At 47.8% G+C, this 21530-nt stretch overlaps 1 protein-coding gene across 46 annotated transcripts in view; it reads right to left on the reverse strand.

Annotated features, from left to right (window-relative positions):
* The window catches only part of MEGF11 (multiple EGF like domains 11), a 391182-nt gene that overhangs the window by 52999 nt on the left and 316653 nt on the right, over positions 1–21530 (reverse strand). For all 46 annotated transcript variants that reach the window (XR_012415082.1, XR_012415083.1, XR_012415084.1 and 43 more), the window contains 2 exons: positions 16365–16577; positions 8812–8986 (listed from right to left, as the gene is read on the reverse strand). Coding sequence is in view for 37 of the 46 variants with exons in the window: in XM_073996090.1 (XP_073852191.1) it covers positions 8812–8986; positions 16365–16577 (388 nt within the window). In the remaining 9 variants the exon portion in view is untranslated. The remainder of the gene's footprint in view (positions 1–8811; positions 8987–16364; positions 16578–21530) is intronic.

The raw sequence follows: 21530 nt of genomic DNA on the forward strand, positions 1-21530 counted from the left end.
TGCCATTCATTATCCTGTTTTATTGCTGGAAAAATGAGGCTTGAGAAGCTTAAGTAACGCCAACAAGACCACACAGGAGGTGATAACAGAGCTGGGATTTAGGTCCTGGAGTGTGTGTGTGTGTGTGTATGTGTGTATGTTGTATTTTTGGATCATTTCTGCTATTTTGCGGTATTTGTACTCCTCTGCTCGCACAGGCATGGCAGCTAAAGGGTGAATTCCTCATCCCCAGTGCTGCATTCAGGAAAATCTTCTACTACAATAATTGGGAAATGAGTCAATAGTGGGGGGTGAGGGGATGAGAAGCTGGTTTTCTGTTCTTAGGGCTAACAGTCTATAGATCTCAGCTTGATGAAGAATGAAACAATTAGAAGAGAAAATGCACACACATGATATCCATGTCACCTGGCTGTCATTTTCAGTCTGCATTCTCTACCGGTCACACTTCTCTCACTCCCTAGTTCCAGCTTAGGAGCTACCCAAGAGGCAGACACGCACCCTGCCCAGCGGGGGGAGGCCGGGGGAGCATAACGTCTTTAAAGGACATCGGAAAGCTTGGAGGGAAATTCAGTCACTGCTCCACTGATCTGAATTTTCATAACTCTTGCTCCCCGCTCCCACCTTCCCTGGTCAGAGCAGCTGAGGTTTCTGTATGACCTACCAGTGGCAAAGAGAAAGGGGAGAAAAATGCGGAAACAAATTTGTTCATTTGGGTGATGGAGTGCCCGCTCCCCTCGCCAGCGTGCAGGGTTCAATAATGGCAGACAGGGCTTCAAAAAATTGCAGCATAAATAGATGAACCCTTTAAGGTAATAGAAATGCTGTCATCCTGGGGAGAAATATGGGCCCCGAATCCTATGGGAGGGAACACTGGAGCCCCTCTCCTCTGCTTCCTGCATTCCCATCCCCATCACAGTGGAGCTGAAAGGGAGCATCTGGGCTGAGGAATGGCCAGAGGGCCCCTTATCTCCCAGCCACACTGGATCCATGCGGGAGCAGGCAGCTGGGAGGGGGTCTGAGAAATCAAGTCTTTGCAGCCCTGGCAGTGACCTCACAGACAGTTCACTGCAGGTACCAAGGTGGCAGTAATTAGTCCAACAGCAGTGGAGGAGGCTCCATCAGTCTTGCCGCCTAGGTGAGGCCTTAATTAAGGAAAGGAAGGCTGGTCAGCAGAGGAGCATGGTGGGGCTGAGAAATCAGCCTTCTTCCCTCATGTGATGAGGAAGTCTATTCTTGGTTCTGTGGCTGCTCTTGGGAACCTAGGAGCCCTTGGCAACCCTGCCATTCCCAGCCAGGGGAAAGATTCAACTAACTGCTTCCTTCCTCTCACCCCCATTTCCACCTCTACCCCCAAACAGGGCACTCAGGCCAGGACCAGTCAGCCTCTTCAAGTGAGAGACCCGTTGGTGTAAATAACTGCGGCAGCAGTAGAGGCATCAGCAGCAGCAGCAGCAGCAATAATAGCTAATGCTTGTTGAAAGATTACTAATATGCTGGACATTCTGAACACTTTATATTTGCTAATTAATTTAGTCAGCCCAATAATCCTACGAAGCTGTGTTATTATTCCTTTTTACATATAAGAAACTAGAGGCAGGCTGGGCATAGTGGCTTACACCTGGAAACCCAACACTTTGGGAGGCCAAGATGGGCAGATCATGAGGGGCCAGGAATTCAAGACCAGCCTGGGCAACATGGCAAAACCCCATCTCTACAAAAAAAAAAATACAAAAAAAATCAGCTGGGCATGATGGTGTGCACCTGTAGACCCAGCTACTTAGGAGGTTGAGGTGGGAGGATCACCTGAGCCCAGAGAGGTCAAGGCTGCACAGTGAGCCAAGATTGCACCACTGCATTCCAGCCTGGGCAATAGAGTGAGACTTAGACACACACACACACACACAAAGGAAATAAAAGAAACTAGGGGCACAGAGAGGTACAGTATCTTGCCCAAGGTCACAGAGCTAATATGCAGCAAAGCTGGTATTTGAAGGCAGAGAATTTGGCACCAGAGTCTCTGCAAACCACTACACAAAATTTCATAAGGCAGAAGCTCATGCCATTGCTCAAAGAATCTGGAGATGGTGTCAGGGGTCAGCTGCTCCAGTCCCACTGTAGCTATCTGTTTACATAAATTTCAGAGAAGCCAACAGGTAGAGTCAAGTCCCAGCCCTACTGGCAAGGCCTCTGGGGAAATGCCATGAATTTCCTTACTGTAAAGCTCAGGAATGTTCCAGAAACTTTTGCTTTGGGTCTACCAGGGATTTCATTCATTTCAGGGAGTTTGCTGAGCAAGATATTTGTGTGGTAGGCATGGTAGGCTTGTTAGGGGGTCCAGGGTTAGAGGGAAACATGTTGTCCTTAGGAAGATAGAACCTGAGTATGAGCCACACACAGTGGAAACAAAGGGATGGAATGGTTAATTCCGAAGAGAGGAGTATTCAGGGAAGGCTTCATGGAAGAGGCAGCCTTTGATTTCCTGAAAGGCTGAGGATTTTCATAGATGCAGTAGGGACTATGGGAAGGGCATTCTAGGAAGAAGTAGAGGTTTGGGAAAAAGCAGAGGCCCCAGAGAACATATAGTAGTGCCCCCTTATCCTTGGTTTCACTTTCCATAGTGTCAGTTACCTGAGGTCAACTGTGGTTGTAAAGTAGGTTTGTGGTTGGGCACGGTGGCTCACGCCTGTAATCCCAGCACTTTGTGAGGCCGAGGCAGGTGGATTACATGTGGTCAGGAGTTCAAGACCAGCCTGGCCAACATGGTGAAACCCTGTCTCTACTAAAAATACAAAAATTAGCTGGGTGTGTTGGCACATGCCTGTAAACCCAGCTACTCGAGAGGCTGAGGCAGGAGAACTGCTTGAACCCGGAAGGTGGAGGTTGCAGTGAGTCAAGATCACACCACTGTATTCCAGCCTGGGCGACAGAGCAAGAGTCCATCTCAAAAAGAAAAAAAGAGTAGGTTTGTACAATACAATAAGATATTTTAAGCCTGAGATGAGAGGATTGCTTGAGGCCAGGAGTTCCACACCAGCCTGGGCAACATAGTGAGACTCCATCTCTACAAATTTTTTTTTAAATAGCTGGGTATGGTGGTACATGCCTGTATTCTCAGCTGCTCAGGAGTCTGATGCAGGAGCATCACTTGAACCCAGGAGTTTGAGGTGACAGTGAGCTACGATTGTGCCACTACACTACAGCCTGGGCAATAGAACGAGACCCTATCTCTAAAAAAATTTTTTTGAAGATATTTGGAGAGAGAGAGAGGCCACATTCACATAACTTTTATGATGTATTATTATAATTGTTGTATTATTAGTTATTACTGTTAATCTCTTACTGTGCCTAGTTTATAAATTAAACTTTATTGTAGGTATGTATGTATAGGAAAAAAACAGTATATACAGAATTCAGTACTACTCACAATTTCAGGCATCCACTGGAGGTCTTAGAATGTATCCCTCATGGGTAAGGGGGACTACTGTACTGTGTGTGTGGGGAAATGAGTTCTGTGTGCTGCATAGATTGTGGCAGGACTTAGTGGGAGATAAGATTAGAGTAGACTAGTTTTGAGGGCATGTTACAAAGACCTGGGATTTGAGGTTTATTTGGTGGGCAGTGGGGAGCCACAGAGAGGGGTGATGTGATGCTAACCTGCAAGTGGATGGATAGCTCCACTTAGTCCCCTCATCCACAATTCAGCTAATTCCCTAGCTCAGGGGGGTGGGAAGAAGTCCTCACCTCCTTGATCGGGTCATCCTCACAGAGACAGGTATTCCAGGACTCTGCTGGTCTGACCACTGTGTCATGTGAACCCTCACTCTGCCTTCTCCCATCCCTGTTCACCCTGGTGTTCTGTCTGGGCAAGGACCCTGGATTCTAAGAAGGCACAGAGTAGCCTTGAAACCCTGGCTCATGAGGCTGTCCAACGTGCTGAAACGATGCTGTTTCCGCTTGTAAGCACTCCCACTGGAATGACTAGCTCCCACACCACTGTTTCCAATGGGCAGGGAATTTCATTCCCATTTTATAGATGAGAAATAGAAGCCCAGAAAGTTAGCAGAGCTAAAGCTACAAACTCATTTCTTGTTTTCTGGTCCAGGGCTCTTTGCCCCCACTGGGCAGCCACAGTGCAATTTACCAATGCATACCCCAAGAGATTCTATCACTGCTGCCAAGCGAACATGTAAAATGCCCAGGCTCTCTTCCCACCCCCATCTCTATCTCCATTTCCCCAAATGTTGAGAGGCTTGTCCACTCCCACAGTGCCTCCTGAGACCGACCATTCAGGGTGACCCACAGGTGCTTGGGTGGACCTGCCTAGAACAGCAGTTGTGCACGTTCATGGCTCTGATCCATCGGGTATCCCTGGGTACAGCTCATCCCAACACCCTCCTACTAGTATGCTGGGCATGGGGGAAGCAACGTTCCCCCACTACTCTCATAGCTTACCAGTAATTGCTACCACTTCACCAAGTGTCTGTCGTCTTTCAGGCACCGGCTTTGAACTTTTCATATAACGTTCCTAATTCTCACAAGGAAAGTCTTGTTTTAACAGATGAGGAAGTTCAATGTTAGGCAGGATAAGTGGCTTGCCAGTAGTCAGTGTGGGGATTGGAGAGCTAGGATTTGAACTTAGATTTGTCTGGTTCCATGGTGACCCTTCAATGAAAGCTCATCAACTAACATGAGAGTTCAGTGTCTCCCACCACTGCTGACTTTGTGATCCCAGGTAAGTCGCTAATCCTGTTTGAACTCCAGCTTGTCGTTTGCAAATGGAGGAAAGTGAAAGTGCATCTCCACAGGGTCCTTGTGAGGCATAAGTCAGATGAAGCATGCAGCTAGGATTCTGTGAGTGTTCGCTGCTAGTGTGAATGTGAGTACTACTGGAACACAGGTTCCTGGATGACTGGATGGGGGTCTGATTAGTCCTTCCACATTCCCACCTGCCCCCTAAGTCCTAGCAGAGGAAATATCCAGTGTCCTAGGAAGGAAGTAGAAGTGTGTGAAGGCCAGTCCACAGCCCCAAGCAGGGCCTGCTTCTGCCTCATGTCCCTGTGCTCTCAGGGGTGGGGACCACCTGGCTAGGGCAGGCATGTCACTGAGCTCACATGTGTGGTTCTGCACTACTTCATCAGCACTCCTCATGTTTATGTTGAGCCCGAGATCATTCTCAGCCCCCAGAGTCTGCTTTCATAAAGCTGTCCCAATATCCTCCCTAAAGACCCTGGGCAGGGAGAGCTGGGGTGAGAGGGGACAGCTAAGGATGCGGTTTCACATCCACTGTCATGGGGGCTACTCACATCCAATAGCAGGCAAAACTGGTTTACTCCTCCCATCGTTCAGATAGGGAAATGGAGGCCCAGCAAGGTGAAGTGACATGTCCAAGATTACTGAGCCTAGAATGAAGGTTTCCAAACACCCAGAAAAGGGCTCCTTTAATTAGTCCTTAACTGATTACTCATCCTAAAATCATTCAAGGATAAAGGCAGTGAACATACATTCACAAACCAAGCAACCAACAAAGCCATTGCTAATTATTACTGACTGCGGGACGTCGTGAGGCGAGTCTCTGCTGAGTCTGCTCTGCTGATTGCCCCTACTTTGACCAGAACTGGCTAATTGTGGGAAGTTGCATTCACTCAGAAGCTGGGGTGAGGGCAAGAGGAACGGCTTCCCCCTCAGGGCTTGATGCAGGCAGGAGTGAGTCATGCTGGTTGAGAACAATGAACGGTTCTGTAATCACCTCCTACAGCCCCTGCCCAATATCCAACAGAGCCCCAGAGGAGCCTTTCCAGGAATAATGAGGCTGGGTCAGGGGAGATGGATGAGAATTCGCTGGGTCTCACCAGGGCAGCTTGACTCACAATCTGTCTTAGCCCTAAGCCCCAGGCAGGGAGACTCCACAGTGAGATGACTCTGGCATGCACCTGTGCCCCAAAGTTCAAGGAGAGGAAGTCATTTGCATCTCAGGTACAAGGAAGAGAGGCAATGGCCTGGCCTCCAGACTGTTGGAGCACTGGGGACAATGAGCAAACAGATGCCAGTCTCCTAGGCCTTTCTGGGGCCCCGATTTTCCCTTGTTCTGAGGAGCAGTGAGTAGGCAGGCAACTGGGGATAAAGAAGGGGAAACAGAGAGGCAAGACCCCCAGCAGACACATAGACAATGCGTATGACCAGACCGTACAACCCTCAGTGAACTTCCCACTCCTATGTATGCACATACTTTCTTGCTCCTACTTTTCCCCAGAACAGTGTTTCCTGACTTGATCCATGGAGTCCATACAGTAGACCATCTTAGAAGTTAATAGGTTCTTCTCTCTCCCTGTATACTCCCCATCCACAGATGCCCAAAGTCCTAGAGCTATGCTAGAAGCCAAGCTGGGACACGGGTCACCCATGAGCAGTCTGGTGCAGTCACCTTCAGTCACCTGACCACTTGGCTATGTGAGATTTTTAATCCCAAACAATTATTCTCTCCTACCCAAATTCAAAACCCAGGGCACCTCCATTTTACTGTGGAAATTACAGCAAAAAATTTACAGTAACAAAGGTAAGTTAAAGAGAAAACCAGACTTCCTTCTCTTTCAAAGATGCTGAAGAGTTCATTTTCACCCAGTGTTATCTGCACTGGGGAAGAAGAAGGGAGATCTTCACTTTTCTTTTTCTTTTTTTTTAATCTTAGTAATGTGTTTTTACTTAAACAAATACATTTAGGCCTGAAGTAGTGGCTCATGCCCGTAATCTCAGCGCTTTGGGAGGCCAAGGTAGGCAGATCACTTGAGGCCAGGAGTTCAAGATCAGCATGGCCAACATGGCAAAACCCCGTCTCTACTAAAAATACAAAAATTAGCTAGGCGTGGTGGCACATGCCTGTAATCCCAGTTGCTCAGGAGGCTGAGACACGAGAATTGCTTGAACCCAGGAGGCAGAGTTTGCAGTGAGCCAAGATTGTGCCACTGCACTCCACTCTGTGCGACAAAGTGAGACTCTTTCTTTAAAAAAAAAAAAAAAAGAAGAAAATATATATATACACACACACTTTAAATATATATTTATATATATATAAATGTATATATATATATATAACATGTAATCAATATAACAAAATTATCGAGATATTTTATATTCACCTTTTCATACTAAGCCTTGGAAATCCAATGTGTATTTTCCACTTCACATCTCAATTCAGAACTAGCCACATTTCAATTTGAACAGTGTTTTGTTCTGGGCCTTGCTCTGCAGACCAAGGCAACCTGGCTTTAAAAGCCATTGTCACCAAGCAAACCCTCATTTGATCTACAAGAATTCTTTGTGGATCAGTGGATCTCCATCTTGGCAGCACATTGGCCTCAGCCAGACCACGCCTAGACCAAATACATCAGAATCTCTGGGAGTGGGTCCCAGGCATTGATGTTTATAAAGCTTTCCTAGAGATTTCAGTGTGCAGCCCAAGTTGAGACCCATGGCTACACATCAGCATCCTACTCAAAGTGAGGACCACTGACCAGCATTATTGGTATCACCTGGGAGCTTGTTAGAAATGCAGAACCTCAGGCCCCAACCCGGACCTACTGAATCAGAACCTGCAAGTGAACAAGGACCATATGTGCTTAGAACATTTACTACTGTCTGAGAGGCCTGCTAGAATGCACACTCTCTATATCCCATCTTGACACCTGATAGCAACCTTGCAAGGCAGGTGTTCTATTTCACAGGTGAGGAAACAGAACAGAAGAGAGGTTGAGTCACTCATCCAAGGTCCCATAATTGGTGAGTAGGAGAGCCAGGGTGCAACCCAGGTCTGGTTCCAAAGGCCACACTCTTTCAACTGCACAATTGTACCGCTTCCTACAGCACAATTAAATATATGGCCACAGAGAACCCCTGAGTGTTTGACTCCTTGAGCCTGCTGAACATGCCCTGCCTTTGAACAGGATTCCACTTCCAATGTCAAGTTCCCCAAAACAAACCTCATAAAGACCAGCATAATTCATGAGAAGATACAAATTGTAAACAAACATAGGGAAGATGTTCACTCTCCCTCATAATCAGAGAAATGCAAATTAGAACATTGAGGAACCATTTTCTACCTATATAATTAGCAAAAATTAATAAAATTTTAGCAAAGTTATTCTGAAATAGGTACATTCATACACAATTTGTGGCGGTGTAGATTTATAGAACCTTTGAGAGAAGTCATATGGCAACATCCATCAAGAGCTGTAAATATATTATGCCCAATGACCCTGGGAATTCACCCTAAGGAAATAATTCATTGGGGGTGGGCGGGGGAAATGCTGTTTGTATGAAGATGCTCACTGCAACATTCGCTGTGAACACTGGAAACAACTTAATATTCAGCAGTAAGAAAATGGCTGAGGAAACTGGGGGTATATCTACTCCTGCAGTGTTATGCAGCCATTTAAAACCATAATTAAGAAACCCAAGCAGCAACATAGCAATGTGGGTGAAAGAAAGCAGAATGCAAAACTGTCTCTGTGCATTGTGGTTTTTCTGATGTAAAAATATTGTGTGCATAAGGATATGGACAGGGAGGAGCTGGGCACAAAGGAAGGCAACCTTCAGAGTTGGGGGTGATGGAAAGACCCCCTCCTCCTATTATTTTTAGTATTACAAACCTTGGCCCTTTGAGAACAGCCTCAGGGGCTCTCCCCTCATGGAGTCTATCTCTGAGGCGGACACAAGGAGGCAGCTGGGTGCAAAGCCACATTCCTGATTGTACCAGCAGGTGAGGGGAGCTGGCCCAGTGGGGGTCAGGAAGGCCACGGGAGGCCCCTCCCATCTTACCATGAAGCCCGGGGCACAAGTGCAGCCCCCAGTGATGCTGTGGCAGTCGGCGCCATTCTGACAGGTGCAAGTCTGCTGGCAGCCATCGCCATAGTAGCCAGCAGGGCAGGATTCATTGCAGTGGCGGCCAGACCAGCCTGGCTGGCAGGCACAAGCTCCGGTTACTGGGTGGCAGCTGCACAGATAAGAGAAGGGTGAGGAGACAGTTCGTTCTAGGAAGCAGCCTTGTGCCCGCCCTCTGCCCACCCCAAGCCTGGCTTGCCCAGGGTAGCAGGATCAAAGGACCTCTGGGATTAAAATGCTCAATGCCTTTTCTGTTTATCAGAGGATGCCAAGGCCACATGATCTTATTACCACCCAGAAGCTGAGGCTCAGGATGATTATATAACTACCCTGAAGTCAACAGCAAGGAGAAGACAAGAGCAGGATTAGAACACAGGGCTTCTGACTCCCACACAAGTCTTCTTTATAATTCAGACACACGGAAACCAAAAGAGAGAGTGGCCTTTTAGTCCCTTGGCTTATAGACTATGCTGTCCAAGGCTTCATCCATCCCTCACACAAGACGAGTGCCTGGTGTGGGAACAGGACGAGAAGGAAGCAGTGATATGCCAGTGGCTCTCAATATTGTAGGTGTTCAATGAATGTTGGGCTGAGTGAAAACAAGACTTTGGGCCAGACGTGACTCCTCTCTCTGGCAATGTCTGTCCTGGACAGAGCAACCCCAACCTATGCTTTGCCAGGCTCTTTAACAGTGAGCAAGCTCTTCTCCGTCTCCTGTTTAGGCTAGAGAAAGGACCATTCGGCTAGAGGCAGGGGATCCCTGGCATGACCTCCAGAGAGTCGGGCAACCTCTAGCTGGCAGCCATCTGATCCAACAGCTGATGTCCATTCATGGTCAGCGGGATGCCGGTTGTAACCATGTGCTGCTCAGAACTCCTGCAGGAGCATAATTGACCTATGGCCCCAGTGCTGAGTCTGAAATCCAGAGGCCACATTTCCCCCAGGCCACTTCCAGCTGGAGCACAGCAGGGACACTAGGGTGGGCACACTCTTGGGAGATCTGGGACTCCTCTGATGGGTACCTTGGCTTTAAGATGCCCCATCCTGGCAAACTTTCTTAGAACCATGCTGTGAGTTAAGACTCTTTCTCTCTCCCTTCCTTCCTTCCTTCCTTCCTTCCTTCCTTCCTTCCTTCCTTCCTTCCTTCCCTTCCTTCCCTTCCTTCCCTTCCTTCCTTTCCTTCCTTTCCTTCCTTTCCTTCCTTCCTTCCTTCCTTCCTTCCTTCCTTCCTTCCTTCCTCCCTCCCTCCCTTCCTCCCTTCCTCCCTCCCTCCCTCCCTTCCTTCCTTCCTTCCTCCCTCCCTCCCTTCCTCCCTCCCTTCCTTCCTTCCTTCCTTCCTTCCTCACATGTGATCTGTCAGCTCTCCCAGCCTCCCCAGCTCCCTCCCCACTTTCCCTCACAGATGCTTCCCCTAGTAAACCTCTTGCTCTTGGTATCTGCTTCTGGAGGGGCTCAGACTAACACACCAAAGAAGTGCTGGGTGGTAGAGATGAGCCTTTTAGATTCCTTGTGGCATTTGCCTCTCTGCTCTGGAGCCCAGCTCCGGGGATAAGGTCAAGAGAAGCATGCCCTGGGCTGGCAGGGGGAACCTGGGGCAAGTCTTGGTTCTGCTAACTTCCATGGGGCCTTGGCGTCTTGCCCCGCTGGACCATTGATGGATCCCCAACACCTGGCTCATATTCACTGCCCTGGTGAATATCTGGAAATGAATACAGCTTCCTCTAAATACAATTATCTTCCATTGATTCTTTCTTCGTTTCTGCTGATTTGTCATCTGTCTTTTCCACTAGGTTGCAGCTCTATGGGGGACAGCCGTTTGTCTTGTTCCCTTCTCAGGGCCCAGCAGAGTCCCTGGCACACTGGAGGTGCTTAATATATATTTAGAAAATTAATTAATGAGCAAACTAATTGTGTGAAGCCTAGCCAAGCTGTTTCTCTTCTAGGGACCCTGGTTTTCTCACAGAAAATGAGGGGGTGGACAGGAACAGGCAATTCTTGAATAATAAGTGCAAGTAGCTAGTAATCATTTCAGAAAAGTATTTAGTCTCATTATTCATCAAGTCTAAACAACAACTGGACACCACTTTTCCTCCATCAAAACAGTGACTATGCTTTAAAATGCTGGTAAAGGTTTCAAAACAATCTGAGGTTACATATCAGAAGACTTAAAAGTATTCAGACTCTGGTCTTGTAATTCCATTTCTAAGACTCTATCCTAAGGAAATAATCATAGTTGTGGAGAAAGATTTATGCACGGAGATGTTCCCTGAAGCATTATTTATAACAGTAGAAAATGGAAGCAATTTAAATAATAATAAATAATATGTGACCAGGCTATTGAGGCACCAGGGACTTTATACATATATTTCTAATCTTCAAATAAACCTGTGAATTAGGCAGTTGAGCCTGTATTTCACAGATGGCATTTAGAGGTTATGTGACTTGCCCAAGGTCACATAGCTAAGACAGTGAGTGGCAGAGCTGGGATTCAAACCCAGGTCTGTCTGGCCACATTTTGTCCACTGCCTCATGCCACCTCTCACCACAGGGTATTGGTTAAATGAATTATAACATCCATGTGAAGGAATGCTAAGAGATGTATTCAATTGTTTTTCAAAATGTTTAATGATACAAGGTTAAGTGAAATAAGCACTTTGTATACAAAGCCATTTCTATCAATGCTGCATCTGTTACCTAAATTAAATCTTTCAACTATGACAATATATCAAATCTAAAATATGAAAATGATACAGACATCGATAGATGACCACAAAATGGCTTTTGTGCTTATCTCTGGATTGAGAAACTGATTCTAAGTTTTTTCTTTAAATGTCTACGTATTCCCTAACTTACCAAAATTGAGCATTTATTCTATTTATAAACAGATGTAAAGCAATAAAAATTATAAGTATCTAACAAAGAGGAATGGGTGTAAATGATGAGTGTTCGAAGACTTTCTGACCTTTACAGAGAAAAATTCCTCCCTGAGCCCCAAGGCACTGGAAGGGGAGACAGCAGCCTGCATGGGTGCCGTGGGGAAGTTGTGCTCCTTGGTGGCCCTGCTGCTCTGCAGATGGTTTTGGAGCACTCTTCTCTTTAGGTTGCATCTTTCCAAGAGCTTCCCTTGAGGTTTAGGGTTAGTGTAGAGAGACTGGCTCAGTTACGGTTGTGGAGACTGACGTGCTTGAATCTAGGAATGGCCTGGCAGGTCTTGGCTGCAGCCATCAGCTCTGCTGAGCACTGAGACTCTGAAAGGTCTCAGGCACCTTTCTGCTTTTTCCATCAATAGATCCTTCTGCTGTCTCTGCCTAGCAAATGGTCACGCTGGATGGAGTTCACCCATTACACGCTCTTACTTTGGTGAGGGCACCACCTTGTGAAAAGCACACTCCACGCCCATCGAGCTAGCAAATGCTGACCTAAGTACTCTGCATTTCCTGCTTTTGATCTCTGCTGCTGTCACTTTGGCTGCTCAGAGATACATTAGGCACTAATTTTACTCTACTCTGAGAACCAGAAGGCTCAAAACCAAATCTAAAATCATTCCTTTTTTTTCATATCCCTACAATATCCCATTTCTAGAAATGGGATATCTACTTTCTTAATTTGATTACTCGTCTTATAGGAACTCCAAACATCCCTTTGAAAAGAGGATGGAGAGTGACAGCTGACTGATCATGACGGAGAGCTGCGACCACCATGCTTGGAACCTCTGTCCCTCAGCAGAGTGACTTGCACAGCCCCTCTCCCAGGCATCCCTTCTTCCCGGTGGTGGTCCCCATTCTCTTGAGTCACATGGCAGGCCAGGGGCTGCTGCTTTTGGCTCAGGCAGAAGTTACAGTCACTGGTGTTTAGCCTGGTTCCATTCTCTCTGGTTTTTTCTTTTCTCCCATTTCCCCCAGACATAGATTAATCACAAGTTAATAGGAACCGAAAGCTGAACAATACAGGAATCCTTCCAGAGTGGATTTTTCTGCCTTTCTTTCAGCTGCTATGAGATTTCTATCAATGCTGCATCTGTTGGCTGAATCAAATCTTTCAAAGGCAATACACGATCATGGCTGCTGGAATTAGTCTATGACAATCCAATTGTGGAGGAGACATTTAAGAGCCCATACACACAGGTGCTTTCTTTCTCAAGGTTATTCCTGTATGAAGGAGGATGGTTTCTTTTTGTGTGCTACAAAGAGTTGATAACGGGAATGAAGAGTTGGAGAATCTTACCAGCCACTTCTTCCTTCCCAGGGCATGGATTCAACCTCTGTGCAGCAGCCTTGCTGGAAGGGCATAGACCAGAGAGAGGCTGGAGCTGGGTGGATAGTGCTTTCTTTGGCTGGGGGCTGGGATTACTTTGTCTCCCTAGGAAAGATGCTCAAGACCTTGCACGCTGTTGTGGTGGGGGCTTTGTTGTAAGTTCTGCAGAAGGCAGGGAGCACTGAGGCTAGGCTTCTAGGGATCCCACGTTCCTTCTCTCAGGGAGTTGGGTGGAAGCTTCACTTTCAAAGACCACAGGAGAACATTTCCCCCCACTGGGTTGATGAAAGGTGATGGACAGATTGGGAAATTTATGCATAGAGAGGAGAAGGACATGTATCTTATGTACATATATCAAGTGCCCTTATTATGGACACTTGCTTAGACAGAGGTAGGTTTGAGGGCAGGACTCAGAAGTCCCAATCCCCACTCAGTACTTGAACTTTAACTGTCTTAAGATTAGAAGTCACACAGTCATTCCTTGGCTTTTCTTGAATCTCAAGAGAAGACTCTATAATGGGCCAAAAAAGCCTCATGGGAAGAGAGGGGCTTCCCTCTATCCACATAGAGGAAGAGAGCTGTTTTCTGATGTCCGTAAGAACAATGAAGTGCAGCATGAGAGAGTTCATTTAGCCCAGAGGCTCTCAACCTCCGGGAATTTTTCCTGCCCCGCCCCACCCTGAGACATCCGGCAATGTCTGGAAACATTTCTGATTGTCAGAACTCGGGCAGTGGAAGAAGGGTGCTACTGGCATCTAGTGGGTAGAGGCCAGGGATGCTGCTCAACATTCTACAAAGCACAGGACAGCCCTCTACAACAAAGAATTCCCCAGCCCAAAATGTTCATGGTGGCAGGGTTGAGAAACCCTAACCTCAACTGAACAAAAACTTTGTGCCAGGGGCTCAGTGGGCCAGTGTACCAAGAGAAAGGGGGAAATATGTTTTTTTGAAAAAATGGGGTTGACTTCAGCTAATGGGTAGAACCTCCTAGAGGGATGGGCTGTTTAAGATGAGTTCAGGGACTCCTCTTACTGAAGGCCTACTCTGTGCAGGCACTGTGCAGTGCTGAGGCTAGAGGCCACAGGAATGGACAAGCCAGGCTGCTGGTGCCCTCAGGGAGCCCACCTCCTCAAGGAGATGGTGATGCAGACTCAGAGGACACCAGGCTGGGGAGTCGACTGGTGGGCACACTCAGAGCCCCCACTCTGAAGAACCGCTACTCCCTCCCAGTCCCTGACACATGATACGTTTTAAAGACAGTAAAGCAAATAATCATCAATATTGGATGGGCTGAGATTAGTGGGAGAGAGAGGGAGTCCTGTCCGATTAATAATGCATCGAGGACTCCTTCAGAGGAAGAATGAATTATACAGGGCATAGTTGCCCAGGCACAGGAGGAAAACACTAGCCCTTTAATTTGGGGCTTGGTTAGATTTCTGTGGCAGGAGCTCCCTGCATTTGACCCCAGCATCAGCCTTGCTTCCTGTCTTGGAGAGGGTCCTCCCTCAGCTTCCCAACAGCGACAGATCCTGGAATATTAATATTTAGACACATGGAACAGTCTGAGCCAGCTGCCTCAGTCTCCTGACCAGCCATGTGGGACTTCTGTAATTAGCACCTTGGAGCTCTCGCTCTGCTCTCCAAACCCAGCCCAGATGCCACCTCCTCTAGGAAGCCTTCCCTGACCAGCATCACATAGTCCTGGGTCACAGTTACTTGGGCACATGTTGGAACCTAGCAGGGCCAGCCACATATATTTCACCAATTCTAAGATGTACTTCTCCTCTACATTTTCACATCTCTGATATTGGGTATGTTATACAATCAATGGTGTGTCATGGTTCAGTTGATAGAATTTTCCTAGTAGTAACCCAAATAAAGCTGTGCCTCACTACTGTTATTGTCTTGTATTTGAAGAAATATGGTAGAAGGTGCTTAGTGTTTCCTCCTCACAGCCCAGCCCTGCAGGCGCTCAGTGTTTGCTGAATGAATGACCCAGTGAATGAATGCTCAGGTCGTGGACAGTCCAACTCCACTGGCTCTAGCACCCTCTCTGGACAATCTCCTTCCTGGGCGCTCCACCTTTGCCTCATACCACCCCAGCTGCTCCACTCTAGGGAGGGAGGACTTTTCATTTGACTCATAGCCCTTGCTGAGATGCCTCTGCTTGCAATGAACGAAGCTCCAGAGTGGTCTGTGAAAGATCAAAGCCTGGAAGCGAAGAGCAGCCAAGGCTAAGTCCTGGCTGTCCCAGGGACAGGGCTGCAAAGCAGAGGGATTCTCTGTCTGCCCTGCAAACAGCAGCAGCACCCATGCCCAGGGTGGCTGGTCTTCCCTGGGCTGTCTGTAGGCCTGAGGGAGAAGGGATGCTCCCCTGACCTTCATCACCCAGATAAGAGGCAGCCACAATAAAGGGCTGTGGGAGCATTTATCTGGGGCTGGCAGCCTCAATTTTTACCCAGGGGCAGTGCCTACTGGTGCATGAAGCAGGCAGGGAAGGGAGCTGGGAGTAGTAGACCAGAGCAGCTCTGGCTTCACAGGTTCAGACTCCTTTGGAAGTGGGGGATGGGGGGGGGCAAATTCTGCCCAGATGTCCCCAAGCCACAAAGGACACAGAGTGCTGAGGGAGGGGCTGGCCTCAAGTCCAGGCCCTGATAAAGGGCTGCCCCTGTTGTTCCTGCTTCTCTACCTTTGCCAGGGCCTGTTGGGACAACCCTCTCTAGGCCCTGGGATGGCCCTACTGATTTTTAAGGTCCTTTTTAGTCCTGACCTTCTGCAGCTCAAGCCTCTACTTCTGCCCTAGTGGCCCTGGCTCTGGTTGGATGCCACACAAGTGGAGGGGAAATATTCTCCAGGACAATGTGCTCAGAGCTTGCGGCACCCGAGCCCTGCCATCCCAGCCCCCAGGGTCATGCAGCTGTGCTCCACCCCACCTCCTTGCTCCCTCCTTGCTCTCATGTGTGGAGTCTCAGACAGGCACATTTGGAAATGCAGGCGGCCAGGTGTGGTGGACAGAGTTGAGTGACCTCGCTCTAGTCCTGACTGTGGCTATGTGGCCTTGGCTTCCCCTTCTTTTCATCAAAGTAGTTCTCAGGGCTCAGTGCTAAGGTCCTAGCCCTTTCCCCACCCTGCCTGGATGTCCGTGCCAGAGGTGGGGGGGCCACATCCTAGCAAGCCTCCTTTCTACCTGAGCACCCCCCGCCCTTGTCCCGAGCTCGCCGGTTCCCAGCTCATACCTGATGGTGTTGTCAGCATCACAGGGGCAGGGCAGGGTGCAGCCTGGGCCATGAAGGCCCTCTGGGCACAGTCGCTCCTGGCAGCGCGGGCCCTTGTAGCCAGGCTCACACTCGCAGGCACCCGTGGTGGGTGAACACTGCCCACCATTGTAGCAGTCACAGCGCTGTGAGCACTGGAAGCCGAAGGTCCCGAAGGGGCACTCCTCTTGGCACCTGTGGGAGAGCAGAGTGTGGCTGAGGCTGTGGGCCGGGATCCCTCACCTGTGCTTCGAGATCCTCCAGGATGTGGTCCTCCTGGTCACCTGGCCCAGGCCTGGTGTGCTCCATCCTGCTCACAGCCTCCTCCCCTTTTCTCTCTCCTCCTCCAGGAAGTATTCCATGGTTTAGTTCACCCCAGTCATTTCTGCCTTTCACGCCAGGTCTCCTCAGTGACCCCAGCAATGAGTTTGTATTACCGTATTTTATTGATTCCAAGCCTAATATATATTTTTTTTAATTAAAGTTGTCGTGAACTATACATGTTATGGTTTAAATGCTTCTCTCAAAATTCTCATTGAAACTTAACACCCAATGCCAAGGTATGAGGAGGTGTGGCCTTTGGCCTTTGGGAGGTGATTAGGGCATGAATGGATTAGCGCTCTTATAAAAGGGCTACAGGGAGCCACTGAGGTCCCTTTTTTTTTTTTTTTTTTTGGCTCTTCTATTCCTTTCACCCTCTGAGGATACAGGCTTCAAGGCACCATTTTGGAAGCAGAGATTGGGGCCCTCATCAGACACCAAACCTGCTGGCCCCTTGATCTTGAACTTCTCAGCCTCCACTGTGAGAATCAATGTCTGTTGTTTATAAATTACTCAGTCTTGGGTATTTTGTTATAGTGGCATGAGCAGACTAAGACAGTGCACAGCATAGAATTGACGATTTTAACTACGTACAGTTCAGTGGCATTAAGCACATTCGCACTGTTGTGCTACATCACCACCACCCATCTCCAGAACGTTTCCATCTTCCCAAACTGAAACTCCGCACCCGTTAAACAAAAAACCATTTAGGTAGGTTTAAAAACACCTTGTTTTTTTTGTTTGTTTGTTTGAGACAGAGTCTCACTCTGTCGCCCAGGCTGGAATGGCACGATCTCGCTGCAACCTCTGCCTCCCAGGTTCAAGTGATTCTCCTGCCTCAGCCTCCCGAGTAGCTGGGACTACAGGTGTGCACCGCCACGCCCAGCTAATTTTTGTATTATTAGTAGAGACAGGGTTTCACCACGTTGGCCAAGATGGTCTCAATCTCTTGACCTCATGATCTGCCTGCCTCGGCCTCCCCAAGTGCTGGGATTACAGGCACGAGCCACCTTGTTTTTCAAATATATTTTTATATCTCTGAAATTAATCAGATAAGTCTTATGTCTGATGATATCATCATAGTTTAATTGCCAGTGTTTTTCCTTCTTTGCAGTGTATGAAATAATGATGCATCTCACAATCAGTGGCACCTTAGATCTGATGAAATGGGGTGATTTTGTTTCTATACAGTGTCTCTGGTTTGTGAGCCTTTTGGGCAGATGTAGAGTCTCTCTTGTCCTACTGGGAGACATGTCCCCTCCCTGACTCTGGATTTTCCCTCGAGTACAGGAAGCATCCTCCTTCATGGGACTATAGAATGCCCTGTGACAAGGGCTATTTTCCCTTCCTTGGAAGAGCATCCCCTCAAGGTAGGGGCTGAGTCTCTCCCATCAGCCTGTGAGCCCCCAAGGAGGAAGCCTGGGACCCCCTTTGTGTCCTATGCATGTCTGGGCTAGTACTTGGAGCTGCCAACATGAGGATAATTATTCAACTTCATTTAACTCACAGCCAAGGGTGTGGCTCCTCCGTGGGTGAGTGTGACCTCCACTGCTGACCACCTGGTTTCCTGAATGTGCCTCAACACCCATTACCCCTACCCTGGGCTCTTTCCCAGGGGATGCAAATTTATTGTCACAGCAACTAGATCCGGATAAGTCAAGGGGTAAACCTGGGGGAATAAGGGGTAAAAGAGGGAGACAACTTCTTGCATCCCAAAGACAAATGGAAATGGCCTCTGGAGTTCTAGTTATCTTTGTTCCAGCACTGATTCAACAGTGCGGATAATGGAGAACTAACCTAAAGCTCTGACATCCTCTTCCTTTTTGTAAAATGGGATGATACTCACTAAATCTCATCAGGTTCTGCAAGAATTAAATGGGATAATGTGTGTAACACAGAAAGGTGCCCAGCCCATAATTGGGGCTCAATTCGAAAAGTTAGTTATTTTCATTAGTACTCATGTTAATATTGTTTTCAACAGTTCTTATAACAGAGCCCATCTGACCTTCTGGCCTTAAATTCAGGCATGAAAAAGCCCAAAGGGAAAAATTCTAAAATGTTGATAGTAGAGTAGATTTGAGGAGTCAGTGTTTTAATTATCATATGTTTCAATTTTCTAGGTTTTCTATATATCTTCTACAGTAATCAGAGGGGAAAAGCAATTAAAAAAAATACAGTTCTAACTTCTTTATTATGTATTCTGGAGGATCATGGGAGTGGAAGTATTCTTCTATAGACAGGGCAGAGAGATTCTGTGTCTGGGTGACTCAGTTGTTTACGGTGAGGATGAGTGGCCAGACCCTCGTGGATGTGGCAGGGCCAGCTAGCAAGTATGTGGCGAATGAGAGCAGCCAGTGTGTGGGGCACCAGCTTTGGCAACTTGAGACTGGGGTGTCCTTGTCTGTCTTCTGTGCTTTCGTTGCTCTGTGCCCACAATGACAAGGAGAAGAGGACAGTGACTGGGGTCTGGCCTTGAGTGCTTCCTTCCTAAGAAGATGCCGCCAGCTCTCTCCTCTCAGAGCCACTGTGTAAAGGAGTGATCTGGTAGAATAATGGGGCAGCAGGGATCATGAGGACAACACCAGCCCTGGGCACCATATACCGAGGGGTTTCCAGCTGCTCAGGCCCCAGAGCCTGTCCCCAGCCCCTGGAGCAGCAGATATTCTCATCACCCTCACTTTGGAGTTAAGGAGGCTGCCATGGGACAAGTGAGGCAATTGCTCCAAGCTCACGCAGCCTGCATGGGGCCAAGATGACCCCAGATTGTCTTTCTGCAAATCTTGTCACATGTCAGTCAATCTGAGGCCTCATGAACGGAAAGAGAGCAGAAAAAAGAGGGAAGAAGAGGCAAAAAAGAAGGTGATGTCTGGAGAAGGAATGGAAAGTAGAAGACAGAAGGAGGAGAAGTAGAATGGGGGAAGGGAAGGAGGGAAACTGAGGCAGAAGGGAGGAAAAGAGCAGCTGAAGACCTGAATAATCATATCTGAATTGCCAGCCCCTGTTCAGCCTGCAAATGGATTTCTCCAGAAGTCTCTGTGCTTTGCTGGCCTCGAATGTCTCTCAAATGTCGGGTGAAAAAACTCAAACCAGATACCTCCTGATACCTGCTCCTTTTCAAACATTCCTGCTCCCTCCTGCCTAGCAGGACTGGACAGAGCCCTGAACCCTAAGCTCCTCAGAAGGGCAATTCCCTAGCCCACTACATTTTTTGGGTGACCGAATCTACAGCCCCAGAAAAGCAATCTGGAAATGAAATATTGACAACCTCATTCATTTACATAATCAGCCTCTTTTTTTTCCCTACTCACAATTTAAACAACTTATTTATTTAGAGATCAAGCAACGACAGCTAATGAATTTTACACAAAGCATGCTAATAACGGAGCCCGTGGAACAGAAGGGTAATCACAGCAGGAATTAGTTTTCTACTTAAACATTCTTCCTTTGCACCATATCAATCTAATGTGTCCGATATTGCCATTAACAACCAGATACATTGCTCAATTAAATTACAAAATGAGCTGCAAAGCCCTCGTTACATTTCGTGTTTAATTTGCACTGGTTTCTGCCTATCCGGGGAGGCCTGCATTATTACACCCACTCAACTTTAATATGCTTGTGATGATTTGGGTGGGTTAATGCAGCTGTCACCTACGAAATTAATGGAGGCAATTTTACAAAATATTAAACACCAGGCAGCCCGTTTAGGCGAGAAGCCCAAATGCTGCCTGGCCTCCTATTGAACTCTCCTGTGGTTGATTGACAAAGCTTGCTGGAGGGCCCCTTGGCTTTAGAGGTTTCTCTCTGCCCAGGATCATGGACCAGGCTCCAACAAGCAGAGAGATTTTGGATTATTTCTCTATTTGGCACATCTTTACAGGGAAAATCGAGAGCACCAATGAACTAGGGTCTACTCGTGTGGAGTCTAGCCGGCTAGAGTGCTGGGCCTGCTCATTTCCAACAACAAGCGAGCGGTTTGCACTCTCATGAGAAAGTGGACTGACAAAGGAGTCCTGTGCTGGCTTGAGGGTCTTCCTGGTTCCAGTCCATACTGGCTCATCCTGAGCATTTCCTTATTTGGGGAGATGATGAGGATGGGAACTGGACTCAATGTTTTAGCCCCCCCCCCCACGGGTCAGGGAGGGACGGATCCCCAGATGCCACACCCCACGTTCTACGCTGGGGAAGTTCACGTTGATGAACACTGGCTCACAAAGAGATCAGATCTGGCTTAAAAGACTTCCAGCCGGAGGTAAATCAGCCCAAGGCTAATGGACAGTCTCTTTTCTGGACATCACTAAGGATTTGGGGCTGATTCTAGTGAGAGCTGGAGAAGCCCCGATTATGTCTGTTAGAAACAGAGGGATTCATTGGTTAACTCAGCCTCCCTCCTGGCTTCCTGATGTCACCCAGGCAGGGAATGATGAAAAATGTTTCCTCATTTTGTCTGAGAAGAGCATAAAATCCAGGAGCCAGAAATGAAACATGGATCCCCACAGAACCAGGCATGGGGTGTGGGGGCCACCTCTGTACAGCCCTTCTCTGCTTGAAGAGACCCATGTGGTCAAGGGTGAGAGGGAAGAGACTTGGCCCAGGTTCTGTGGGTTTCAAATATCTTTTTCCAGCTTCCAATCTACTCACCATCACACATGCTGGTTGCCGTTTCTCCCTTTTCCTCTGCACCTGCCCTGTCATCATGGCCTCCTTCTTCCAGCTGTGGCACATGTGCACATATGGCAATTTGCCAGTTCTGTGTTTTTTGATTATTCACTCTGCAAGGCTGGTTTCATTCCGGGACACTGGCACCCTCCTTCAATCTGCTCTTAA

The sequence above is a fragment of the Macaca fascicularis genome, chromosome 7 (genome assembly GCF_037993035.2).
Source record: "Macaca fascicularis isolate 582-1 chromosome 7, T2T-MFA8v1.1".
Lineage (NCBI taxonomy): Eukaryota > Metazoa > Chordata > Mammalia > Primates > Cercopithecidae > Macaca > Macaca fascicularis.